Source organism: Zonotrichia leucophrys, chromosome 3, assembly GCF_028769735.1.
Source record: "Zonotrichia leucophrys gambelii isolate GWCS_2022_RI chromosome 3, RI_Zleu_2.0, whole genome shotgun sequence".
Lineage (NCBI taxonomy): Eukaryota > Metazoa > Chordata > Aves > Passeriformes > Passerellidae > Zonotrichia > Zonotrichia leucophrys.
This window is the reverse complement of record NC_088172.1, coordinates 43,960,783-43,973,925: the sequence shown is the minus strand read 5'-3', so window position 1 is coordinate 43,973,925 and position 13,143 is coordinate 43,960,783. Positions and strand designations below refer to the sequence as shown.

General features: G+C 40.5%; 1 protein-coding gene across 3 annotated transcripts; it reads right to left on the bottom strand.

Annotated features, from left to right (window-relative positions):
• Nucleotides 1-278: 278 nt before the first annotated feature.
• On the bottom strand, nucleotides 279-12,866 carry SMPDL3A (sphingomyelin phosphodiesterase acid like 3A). 3 transcript variants are annotated; one of them, XM_064707979.1, is made up of 8 exons: nucleotides 12,779-12,866; nucleotides 10,923-11,136; nucleotides 9,685-9,829; nucleotides 6,675-6,771; nucleotides 5,254-5,432; nucleotides 3,950-4,130; nucleotides 1,971-2,095; nucleotides 279-805 (listed from the first exon to the last, which is right to left on the bottom strand). In XM_064707979.1, exons 2-8 carry the CDS (start codon nucleotides 10,964-10,966, stop codon nucleotides 494-496), a joined length of 1,083 nt encoding a protein of 360 aa, XP_064564049.1. In that variant the 5' UTR covers nucleotides 10,967-11,136; nucleotides 12,779-12,866; the 3' UTR covers nucleotides 279-493. The 3 variants fall into 3 exon arrangements, with proteins under 3 accessions (XP_064564049.1, XP_064564050.1, XP_064564048.1); XM_064707980.1 differs by lacking the exon at nucleotides 12,779-12,866 and adding an exon at nucleotides 12,284-12,391 and having other exon boundaries at nucleotides 280-805; XM_064707978.1 differs by lacking the exon at nucleotides 12,779-12,866 and adding an exon at nucleotides 12,561-12,755 and having other exon boundaries at nucleotides 282-805.
• Nucleotides 12,867-13,143: the final 277 nt, after the last annotated feature.

Below are 13,143 nucleotides of genomic sequence, written 5' to 3'. Positions count from 1 at the left end.
CAGAGAGATATATAATACTGGCTTTGAATCAACAACATAACTGCACTCAAGTCTCAGCAAATGCAGGTTTTGCTGACTTCAGTTTGCAAATTTTGACAGCCAGTAGTTGAAACCTGCCCGCATAAAAATCCCATGCCTGGAATGGCATTGCCTATGTTTACACACACTGAGAAATAAGACTTGGATTTACAAAGGCTTGACTGAGTAACTTCTATTCCCATACACTGGGATGCCTGTTAGAGAAGGTACAGTACAGGACACTTGAGACAACAGCAAAGTATCTGGCCACTATTACAAAGCAAATAAACTTTTATTTAGATGATAAAGGAAACCATATTTGCCAGAAGAAAGATCTAGAGAGTTTTATTGCACCCCTGAAATGTAGAGAAGTCCCACAGGCTCCCTGTCAGCATGTCAGTGCTTGAGCAAAAGAACAAGCAGGTTCTTTAAATCACAGGCTAAAGTCACTATCTGCATTAACTGCACAGAGATTTCATCTCCACATTGCCTCCTGATTGATGCAGTCTGTGTATGAGGAAGAATCTAAATACTGGATTGCACATATTTGGCAGGTCTTGCACCCCTCTTCGCAGAGAATAGTTTTGTCATAACTCACAATATAGTTACTGTAATACTGCTCAAACAGCGTGCTCTGTGGCATAGACAACTGCTTGGCCATTTCATATAGACTTTCTGGCTTCAAGTCTTCGATGCCATAAGTTTTAGTCAGGATGTATTCTAATTTCCAGTTTGATTCATTTTTCTTGTTGGCGTCTCTGAGGTCCAAGTAAAACTGCCAAAGATCCTACAGTTAAAAAAAAAAAAAAGAAAAAAAGAATGAAAGAAAACATAGGCACTGCTGTATTGCTTTCTTCCCTGCTTCATTAAGTCTCTGGAGTGATATATTGATTAGGAAGCTGTCACTCCTCATTATTCACATGTGAATAGAAGGTCACGTCCCACCCCAAGAGCTGGGCTTTCACCCAAAGCTGGTACTCGCAGAGCGGTAATGGCGGGGGGATGGGGAGGAGAAGAAAAAGGAGCCACAAAGGCAGCAGCGGCAGTATTAGAGGTCTTTCCTGTCCAAACTCCACAACATTCATGTCTGCCTCAGGAGTGGAGCAAAAGGGTGAGAGCCAGAAGTTTCTTTTCTGTGGGCACTACTTGAGTGGCAGAATGGACAGAAAAAGAACGGCCCAGAGAGAAGTTAAGGAAAAGGAGGGATGCCGATGCAGGAGTGAAATCTGCACAACAAAGGAGCAGCCTGAATTAGCATGGGTCTCCAGAGAGAAACCCCAGTCCCAATCAAACGGCAGGGTGCATTGTCACTGAACTCGGCAGGGTCAAGACTTTATCCTGAATTACAGAAAGTCTAAACCATTCACAGCCAAGATAATTACACAGGATTCACTTTATCTCCAAAAATCACATAAAACTACAAAGTAGAAGTCTTCTACTTTTTATTTTCCTTCTAAATATATCTAACATTTCCTGTAAAAACTCTTTATAGGAAGTTTTGTGATTGCAAAAGACATCATATGGTTAAAAGTGCTTTCTTCATCAGCCCTTTTACACCCTTTAGAAACATTTCATGGGCTGCATCCCAAAACTCAGGCTATCACCAGCAAACAACATTAGTATGTAAGCATGCCCAGGATTTATATGAATCTCTTTCACTCTTGCAGAGCTCCCTGCAAATAGTTTTAGGATTTTGGCCAGAAAAATTATGTCTTTGGTCCTACATCATAAGACTATTTGATACAGACCAGAGAGTACTGGGTAGTTCTGCAGGCACAGAAAGACCAACCAAGTTATCTTTCAGGTTTCCTTTCCTTTGCCCAGGAAGAAAAACTAAGAGTAGGCACCAAAATTCCATCACCAGCAGCCATAATACTACAAAGGCTGACATCTTGCTGTAATTTTTACTGACACTATAATGTCTTAAACAATGTTTTAAAATCTTTACTTACCAGCAAGCTATAGTCAAAAAGATCATACTGATACAATCTGACACCAGGGTTATTGGACTCTGTTTGCAATACACTCTTCACTGGTGTTACAGCAGGTGCCACAAACAAGGAATTGACTGGCTTTTCTGTAGAAAAAGGGAAATTGAGGAGATAGTTTCCTTTCAAACTTTTATTTTTCAAACAAATGTTTTTGTAGAGTACCAACACCGCAAAAACAAGAGTGACAGGCTTAAAGGTATTAGAATTTATCTGCATCACTCTGAACTGCCATACTTCCAATGGATAGACTAAACCCTGTGTGGAATACCATGGTACCCACTCCAGTGTGTACCACTTTTTACACTAGAGGCTTCCCAGAAAATTCAAATGCCTGTGCAAATTTGCAAAATGGTCTTGCCTATATGTGAAGTCTCTGTATTTTGTATAGTTCTACTAAAGAAATATTTGAAAACTTTAGTTGCTGTTTCTATACAGTATTTTACATGTTGCTTTATGTATTTAGGATGTTATCAGAAACACCAGGGTCTGTTTCATCACCTGACCCTTAGGAGCCCAGCACCTATTGTGTGAACACCAACCTTGACAGCAACTGAAACATGAGGATGTGAGTTTTATTGGGATAGAATGTGCAGGTGAGTACATTGGGAAGTTCTCTGTGGAACAAAAAGGAAGCCCTAACTATTCCCATCTCTGACACTGTCACAGCAGTGAAATCACAAGGTCAGCCTCCACATAGAGGCAGAAGTTTTGAAAGTTTGGAAATCAGTAGATTCTTCTGGAGAAAATACAGATGAATTCTATGTCAGTACACTGGTGTTGGCTGCAATATTGCATTTATCTTGAATTCTCTAGAATTTTGTCAAGAGGAAAATGCCCTGAATAGAAGATAGTTTAAAACTGTACAGACAAACACAATGGGTATTTAATTGCTATTTAAATTTTGTCAAAAGATGCAAAATAAATAAAATAATTGGAAAGTGGTTACTTGCACATGCAAACTTTGATGTCAAATACTAAGATCAGTCTGCTCCCAGTGAAATTTGCAGTAGAGATGATGATTTCATGAACAAATGGGACAGTGTAAAAAAATACAGGTATAAGACTGCATGGAGCATCATTTGAAAGAAAAAAATAATGAAGGCAGTTCTTTCACTGGGCTGGATTCTTTTTTACTAGAGATTAACACCATGTAAAAAGGTAAAAATTTGGAATAGTATTACTTAGTCAGCATTTTGGACATTGCTCATATGAGTTCATACAAATCATGGATGAAGAGCCACTTAACAATTGGGTATTTTACATAAATCAAAGCAATGAACCTTTTACTGTTCTATTGGGAAGAAAAAACTTCTTCTTTAGAGATGCTGAGTGCTCCATATGGCCATGCCCATGCTTAGAACTAAGGGATTTCAAAGCAATAAACAAAAATTTCAACGTGGGTGATTCTCTTGAAGGGAAATTAGCTGATCTAAGAGATGCAACAGGCAGAGACTTTCTTTCCCCTACCTCCTGCTTACCCTTATCTTAATTAACTTTGAAGCAGCAGGGAACTCAGCAGAGAGGCACAGTAATGATGCAGGAAATACAAGAACATAGAGCATGTCTAGCTGGCCTGAGAACATTCCCTTTGACACATTACACAATAGCAACTGGCTGGTATAATTTGCCCGTGTCACTGTGAGAGCAGAGAGGAAAGACTAGAAATTCTTGTCTAGGCATAAGGATTCATTAAAAAAAAAAAAAATAGGAAGCTTGGGGAGTCTCTGCTGACACCAACAGAAAAAGACAGTCACCCTTTCAAGGTTCTCTTTGGAAATCGGAGTGTGTGAGACTTGAACTCCTGCAAATAAATAACAGTATTTCCCAGTTTACTTTTTTCAATTATTTATAACACAGGCTGACTAGAAAGAGCATGCAAGAAAGTATTGATTTGCTTTTAATCAGGAAGGAAAAGTTCAAAAGTCAACAAGCATCATTACCTTCTTCATCCAGGAGGACCATGATACTATCTCTATGGGTATGTCCAAAAAACTGGCCCGCAATAACACTACTGTATTTGCGAAAAATCTTTACCAGTCTCTCATTGTAATACTCCCTGATAGCTGTAGTATTCCTTGCATATGGCAAGTATCCTACTGGGACATGACCTATTATATACACCTAAGGGATTAAATACAGAAAGCACAATTAGCACCTTCATTTGAAACTTCTAATCATAGCTGCATCCTAGAAGTGGTTACCAGTTTCATAATAATGCTGCCTTTAAAAATGGCATTCTAAAAGCTGTAAATCATGACAGGTTTTTTTAATATAAAATCCCAACAGGAAAATTGCTTAAGTTCATAATATCAAGATACTATCTTGCTGGGGAGAAAAAAATCTATGCATGATTTTAGGCCTAAGGAAAATGTTATCAATTACTTCACATGAAAAAAGTAAGTTACTAGGGCAAGGCTTATATTTTGGCATCTCAAGGGGACACAAGAAAAAAAATTATGTTAGAGCATTACAGAGTCTGCACCAGGGAGTCAGAGAGTCACCAGAAACATGGATAACTGGTTAAACCCCTCTGTCTGAGTTAGAGACTTAGCACCAAATGCACACACCATGCTGCAGGGTTTCCCAAGGAAAGGAAGTCTCTCCTTTCTCCTGATTGTATATATAATATTCTAAAATTGCAACACTGTAACAAAATGTAACCGTGTTTCAAATTAAACACAGTTGCTCAGATGATGATCCAATCCCCACACCAATCAATCAATCCATCCATCAGGAGCCAACAATTTAAACCTTCACTTCAAAACCTGTGTATTAAAGGACAAGTTATTATAACACTCAAATCATAGCAATTACTGCAGCTTGACTAAGTTTTGTTCTGACAAACTCTTTTCTAATTTCTATTTGTGATACCTTAAATTACATTACAATAAAATATGCTAGCTTTTGTCTTAGGTCAAGAGCATGTTTTAAAATAAAAGGCTATGTGTAAAAAAGGTCAGATACTGACTTCTGCAGTATTTTACATGGTAGGAGAGAAAAGGTATTTTACTGTATAATTTGAGAAACTTCATTCAACCAGTTTATTAATTGTTGCAGTAAAATGGGCATATTAAAGGAGGAATGATTAAAAAATAAAATTTTGAAATTCTGACTTTGTAGTATCTTTGGCAGCATTTTTAGTCTTCTAGAAGCATGTTTATACTCTCATTATCTCTACTTCTTCCTTCTTTTTTTTTTTTCAAAATTGAAACAAATAATGATAGCTTTTGATCCTGATCCCTACCTTTTCCTGCTTTTGTGAAGAGGTTTCAAGTATGTCCTCCAGCCAGGCAAACTGGTTGGCTGGGTCAGTGATATTCACAGTTACCTTGTTAGGGCTGTAATATAAATTTGTGTTCAGACTGATTATCCTGAGTGGTTGATGGCTGTTACTGGATTCAAAGAGCTGCGTGTAAAAGCCGCCTGTGAAAATAAGACCAACATCATATGACAAATTAAAGGCCTCAAAGCACAACTTTACAATCAAAGCACACCACTGACAAAATACCCAACTTTCCTCTTTCTAATACAATATCATGCTTATTCAAGCCACAGTCACCTTATCCCACTAGAACATGTTAACAATGTTTTCAGCCACATTTTATTAAAAGTTGACACTGAATTATTTATGAATTATTGCCTGTATTATCTTTGTGTTTATTTGACAGTATTTAGATACAATTATTCAACTGACATGGAAAAAGTGCCCTGTAATATTTCTTCCACTTTGACAGATACGGTAGCTGTTAAAGTCCATACTTCTTGAAATACAGCAAACATACAGGCTCCTTCAGGAGGAACTGTTTAAGTTTAGTAGCTTTGCATTTTGAAAGTCATTTAACTTCAGACTGATGATATAATGAAAAGTAAGGATCATATTTTTCAATCCTTGCTCCCAAAATTCTCCATGGCATCTGAGCTTCTTCAATAGGTATAACTTCATTGTTCATGGACTTCACTAGAGCCATGGCAACAGAAGCATAGCAATATAATTTAACTGCCTCTTTGAGTTTTATTATCCTTATCCAAGTTTCTACTTTCACTCTTATCCAGAGTTTGCTCTCATTCAGGACACAAAAACAAAAATGAAACTTCCAAATCCCTAATGTTTGAGTGGATTGGAAATTGCATTGAACCTTTCAGTCCTTTGCAAAAAGGAAAAATTCTAATTAGGATATAATTATTCTGCCAGTTTAGTAAGTTGCATACAAACATTAATAGCACAATCAGCACAGCTATGTGTTATCATACCCTGAATAAAAATGCACCTATTCAGTATGCTCTGAAATACATATACCATTAAAACAGAAACAACATTTTAACAGTTTTTTCCCATCAAAGTAAAGTTTTCGTGTGCATCATATATCCTCATCTAAAAAGTGTTATGAGGTCTTGAAAGCAGAGATATTTTACATGCATTGGTACAAAGTCAATAACACTAAACACGTTACAAGAAGTGATAAATATTGCAGCAGAAAGTAATAAATGTATTCTGAAATAGGCATTGCCATTCAAAAAGGTAAGTAACTTCTTGCAGGAGAAGCATTAGAGATAATCCATTGTTCTGACTCATCCTATGAGACTTAGCTAAACCAACAGCACAAATCCACAGAAACATTAATTCTTGAAGCCCTAGCTTCACAACGTATTACTGCCATACTTTACCTTTTCTGAAGGTATGGATTGCTTCATCATTTAGCCAAGGTTTCCAGAAATCTGCTACAGCATTGTAAACTTCACTGGTAGTTACAGGAAGCTGGTCCTGTGAGAGAGGAGAACCTGCCTAAGTCTTAGTATTCAGACACACAGACAAAAAAAACCACTAAATAATCCTGCCTCACCTCTTACATAACATGTAAATGTATCCAGTCATCACCAGAAGGAATTCAAGAAAGAAAAAAAACCAATTTCTGAATGTCTAGTATTGCTGATCAGGAACAAATGCCTAAACTTAGAACTGACTGCATGGCATTGTTAATGCATTATTAAACTAATGCCAGAAATGTGTCAAGCCTTAAGAATACAGTAGAATGGAAAACCATACATTCTGCAAAATTAATAAACATATCAAGTCTAAAAATAAAGTCATTTGGATTAATATAAGTTTCTTTTTCAATAACTTGGGTTTCATAGCAGCTCCCCAAAATACCACTTCTGCCCTCAGAAACATTCTGGTGAAATTCACAAATGTTTTCATTATGTCTTTTTTTCTCATAAGAAAGCATTTAAAAATGTACAAGAGAAAGTTTTGTCAATGTTTTCTCCCACTGGCTCTAATTAGGACTGTAGCACTCTTCAGTCTGAGCCACAGGCTGATGACACCCATGCTCTGATCTAACCCTGACAGGAAGATACCAGCCTGTCCTTGTCTTTCTTAAAATATCTGGAGTCTTGGTGCTAGAAGGAAAAAAACAGGGGTTGAAAAAATTGCAGCGCATGTTTTCTTAAACATAAAATTTGACCTTTCTAAGATCTTTGAAACTAAACCTATGTTATTAGAGGTTTAGGAAGTAAGTCTCTGTCTAGGAGCAGAGCAATCAGACGATGTCTGTTGAGACATTTGTTGATTGTAGTGCCCAGACATGAGTTGTTAGGACACACCTTCGAGCCAGAGCTAACAGTCACTAACAGACAAAAACCTGATTCCAGATAAGAGGCCATGTAATGGACTGAAGGTGCTTTGGCCCAGGAAGTCAGTGCTCTCTGAACTGCTAGAAGCAGTCTCAGGAATTGTCTTAAGCAGGAGCAAGAGTGTGAAAGAAGTAAGGCCGAGGTCACAATATATGATCTGAAAGGTATCCCAATGCTTGATCAACTTGAGTAGTATTTTAACATGTTCTGCAAGAAAAATCACTCAGGACTGTTTAGTTGTTAAGCTCAGAACACAAGAGAGCAATCAAACTCTTTGGTTCATGGTAAGTGCACAGATTTTACACTTCCTTTGAACAGCCTACATACAGTGTGTGGCTTGCTCCATATCACTCCCAGTCTACAGGACAGTTGCCAACCATATCCATATGAAGAAAAGAAATGTCATAAAGAGCAAAAAACAAACACTAAAAAATTGAACAATCTGAAACGACCCCATAGCGGGGATTGTCTGATCCCATGCGTTTTTCAAACAATAACTGAAAAGCATGCCAGCTCTGCATATTAGTGAAGCATGCCATTTTGAAGTATCACAGAAACGCTCCTGAGTGGCTTTGTGCAGGGAGAGGAAACAACAATCACCAGTTATTCCAATCACCAGCTTGTGTCAATTTTCTATTTGCTGCCCATCTGCCCCTCCTGAGCACCTTTTCTTCCTGTCTTTAGCTTTAATTTCACAAACAAAATTCATACTTGTTGAAAAAGTTCAAACATTCTTTGCTTACAAGGCTTTTGTAGGGTTTTTTTCCTCTACCAAAGGAGATCGCTGAATAACAACAATTCTCTGCTAAGACATTTTTAAAACTGAAACAAAGTGAACATGAAACACTTTGTGACACTTCAGTTCAGGTGTTACTTATTGAAATACTTTCCCAGTTCGTTTCTAGTGAATCAACCTGTCCCCATGTCCGTGCATATGAAAAGCCAAAGCTTTACCACCACAGTAAGAGCACCAAGGACTGAAGTCACAGTTTGGTTTGTGCACTCACACTTCCGATATACATCTAGTGGTTACTTTGTCTCTCATGTTTCCTTTGCCCTGTCTCTCAGCACCCCTATTTGGAAACCACCAACTCCAGCAATGACACAGGCTGTCATACAATCACCTGCTGCACCAACCTACACCCTGACAGGCCTAATAAACACCACAGAAAGCTGGAATACAAGCCTTGAGGGTGTGAAGGGGTGTTACTAAATTCCCATGAAGAATTTCAAACAAAATACTTCAGCTGACTCGCTTCACATGCCTTCTGATCCCCTCACATCCAATGACAGCATTTGCTTCTGATCCAGTGTGCTGCCAGATCAACCCACAACACACTTTAAAGGACAAATGAAGCAACTGTTTACTTTGGAGTATGCCAAGAACAAAATTCAGCACAGTCAAAGTGAAAAAGCACCATTCTCAGCTGAACATAACTAGTGAATCATCAATGTGATTATATCTGAATGTCCAATGAGGAAAGAAAAGTAGACATATTTTTAATATCAATGGCAAAACTATGGGAACTTTACAAAAATTCTGCCATTACTTTAGCTAAAAAACAACAAAAAAAATCTAGTGATGCCAGCTGACAGACTTCCAGTAGGCCTTTGAGTAGGTTTTAAACTTACCACATGCTCACAGTTCCATTAATGATGTCACTTCTGATAGATGTAAGTTACTGTATACACATACATGACATACACAGTAAGGAAAAGTATGTGTGTATTAACATGACGACACGTGGTGGTTCTAAGCCATAAGGAATGATTAGTGATAAATTTGTGTGATCCCAGGCCATGTACAGATTCTACCTGGCATCAACATTTCCTTAGAGCACAAAGAGCACAGAGAGCACAGAGAGAGTGATGTAGCTACTGTTCTAGAGTGGAACTATTTATAATATTAAATGCTAACTGAAGAGGTGTAGAATTTTGTTTCCAGAATAACAGTTACACATAATTAACTCTTATTTTTCAGATGTGCTTTCCCAGGAGTTAGGAACACACTCAACATGATGAACAAATTTCTAACTTGTTTTACCTGTGGCCAGTAGTCATGATTGCCTAAAGCTGGGAAAACCTGAAGATCTGGAAAGAAATTATGAATTGTAGAACTCAGATTGCCAATGATGCTAATGACCAGCTTTGTGGAGAGCTCATTTATGGGAACATGAGGAGGGCTATCTCTGAAAAAGGAAAAGGCTTGATCAATAAAGGTTGTTAACAACACAAGGAAGGCAAAAAAGTCTGCAAGCAAATCTACATTCTAGCATCTAACATTACTATAAACCTTAATTAAAATCACAGAATCAAAAGCTCTCTGCAAAGGCTTTTGTATAAAAAACCATGAACAAGTAGACTTGTTCAGACAATGCCTATCCTATGATTCATATTTATCATAATGAAGATTTCTTAGACATTAAAGTCATCATTTTGAGCTACTGTGAAGTTTGTGTTATATATCTTTCATCATCTGCACCTCATTGTTAGTTCCTTTTTTCCCTTTTAACAATATCCTGTTGAAAATTAAGTACAAGATGGTAAGTGAAATAGATTGATCACTTGCCTTCATATATTTCTTAACACTTTCCCATCAAAAATAAGTGATATAACAAACAAACTAGTTCTCACACTCAAAAATACTAATCTCTCAGATAAATTATCATTGATGTATGCCTTAAAAAATTGTGTGATGGTAGAATTGAGAGTTCTGCTATGGCAGAAGGGTAAATCAATTCTATCTTTTATGAACACCTAGAAAGTAACAACACACAGTACTATGCCTTGATAGCACAGCACTATGAAGCTACTCCCTTTTACACTACTTTGTCTGGTCCCACTGCTGTGGCACACAAAGCCACAGGCAACACCTCTGTGAGGCAGTACTATTCAGCCCACTTTGTAATACTGAAGACTGGAAGAGGGAAGGTAAATGTTCTTACTCAACAGAGGCCTGCAGCGAGTCAGTTACTGCCATGACCTTTCCTTTTGCTTTTTCTACTTCCCACCCTCCTTGCACCATTTCTGTTAACTCACACTAATATAGCCATATGCTAAATATCACAGTGAACAGCCCAGCAGTTATCACAGAGATCACAGTCTGTTCCTGAGGCCTTGTATTCTCACTCAGGCTTGCACTTAGTAGCCATTTGGACAACTAAAGGGACAACTAGCATTAGTGAGATACTGAACTCAAATCTGTTGGTGCAAATACAAACTTGTGAGGTGCCACACTATCTGGCTATCCAGCTTTAACTACAGAGTGACTTGAACACTTACCCTGTCCAAATCATGAATGAAACCTGCTCTTTTGAATCGTTCATGAATGCAAATGCTGACAAAATAAGTTGATAAGGAGAATCACACAAAAAGTCTCCAAAAGGGCCTGGGTTGGAGGCATTGACTCCTTTGGAAGAAGAACAAACTTTGGTGCGATCAGGGGTAATGTGGTAAGTCGGATCTAAATGCAGGTCAGATACATGCCAGAATTGCCCTGTTTTCAGAAAACAAAGATTACAGGAAATGCATTATTTGCATTTGAACTGGATATACCTGGTAATGCCAAGTTTACTCCAGTTTATCTACTGTGACTCCTATTCAAAGTTAACAAATTGTTGATTAGCCTGCCTGATAAGTGTGGGCAAGTTCTTCCTGAGGAGTCCTTCCCGTAAACCGCTTAGAAAAACTGAAAACAGAAGTGGGGGCATGGCTTTATGCTATTCACCAAAAATGAAATGGAGATTGGAAGGAACAGCTCCTTTTCATTAATAGCAATCTGGAAACTGGATAGTAGAGGAGGCAATATAAGGACTTCTCTACTCCATTTGAAAAGAAAGGGAGCTGCTTTTAAATTATTTTTCCAGACCTTCCCTGGCTGGAAGCTACTGTAAAAGATGACAAGAAAGATGTCTCAAAAGAAAGGCAAGAAACAGCATGTATGCAGAGACTAGGCTTCTCACCATAGAGCAGCAGTGTGTCAGCCTTTACCTACTCACTACTTTCCAGGCTGACATGCTTTCAGCCACTGTGACACATGATTGTATCGATAAAGGAGCTGAGTATAGGAATATGCTGAATAAGATGAACGAAATCTATGTTAAGACTATCAACCATCAAGTTTCATGTAAAATAAGATTAATTTCTTTCTGTCAGTTTCAAAGCACTTGGTAAAGGCACACATGTATCTGGGGCAGTGGTTGTGAAATAGGGACAGATTTAAATTGATTTTTCCCAAGGTTACACACTAACACTATGGAGTTTTATTTCAGAAATCAAAGACCAGAGGTGATCTTCAAAATCTTAACAATTGTGACGCCTACCAACAGGAGACAAGACAAACGCCGGGACGCTGCTGCGTGCTTGTTCCGAGACAAGAGCGTGTAACAGGGAATGAGAGTTCTGTGGGAAACCATTTCGGAGCACTCACCTGCACGCACGCCCCGAGCAGGGATCAGGCCCAGCAGAGCGTGTGTGTTTGCTGCCAGCCCAGCACAACCCAGCACAGCCCAGCACGGACCCCAAACGCGGTGTTTGCAGTGCGTGCCTCGGGACACCGTGCCAGAGGCAGGGCAGGGCTCACCTCACTTCACCCGCCGGCCTGCCCAGGCAACTAAATATAAACCCCGTATAACCCCCCGTACCTCAAAAGTGCCCTGTTGACTGATTTAGCAGTCACGTGTGGCCGAAGTCAGTTGGGACAGGGAATGCTACAGCAGCAGGTTCTGTGCGGGGAGCAGTGCCAGGGGGAGGAAAAGGAGCCGCAAGCAGGGACCGCGCAGCCCACCCCCCTCCCCGCCGCCGGGCTGGCAGCGGCCCCCGGCCGGGCCTCCCTCGCAGGGCCGCCCCTCACCCGCCTCCCCCGGCCTGCACGGGCGGCCCCGGCCGGGCCCCTCAGCCGCTGACCCGCGGCCGACTCACCCACGGCGGAGCGGGGCCGCTGCGGGCCGGCCGGCGCCGCCTGCAGCGCGGAGCAGAGCAGCGCCAGCCCGAGCGCCAGCCGCAGCTCCATGTCGGCCGTGCGGGAGCGCCCGGCCCGCCGACGGCTCCAGCGGCCGGGAAAGAGACGAGCCCCGGCCGGCTTGTGCAAGCCCCGGCTCTCCGCGGGGCCGCCGGAAACCACCGCGCCCCGCCCGCACCTCTCCGGGCCAGAAGCCGCCCCAGGCCGCCACTCCGCTGTCGGACGGCGGCTCGGGCCGTCGCCTTGAGCCGGCCGTGCCCGCGGTGACCTTCAGGAGGTGCCACCCCCGGGTCAGCGCCAGGGAGCTCGCAGGAGCCAAGCCTGGCCGCGGGCAGGGCTGGAATCGGGGCACCGGCATGAAGGAATGCTGTGCCCGACGCCCCACACCGGTCTCAAGCATCTCTTGGAAAGAAGGAAGGTTTCTCATAGCATACATGTAAAAATGGATCCTGATTATTTAAAAGGCTTTAAAAAACAAAACAAAGCAAAAACCCAAAACCACCCAACTTGATGAAAAATACTATCAAGTACACGTTTAATACA

Coding starts and splice junctions, on each gene's coding strand:
- SMPDL3A (XM_064707978.1), bottom strand. CDS start 12,651: ATGGAGCTGCGGCTGGCGCTCGGGCTGGCGCTGCTCTGCTCCGCGCTG. Junction 9,830..10,922: donor TCATTCATGATTTGGACAGG/GTAAGTGTTCAA, acceptor TTCCTTTTTCAG/AGATAGCCCTCCTCATGTTC. Junction 2,096..3,949: donor GGTCCTCCTGGATGAAGAAG/GTAATGATGCTT, acceptor CTTTTTCTACAG/AAAAGCCAGTCAATTCCTTG.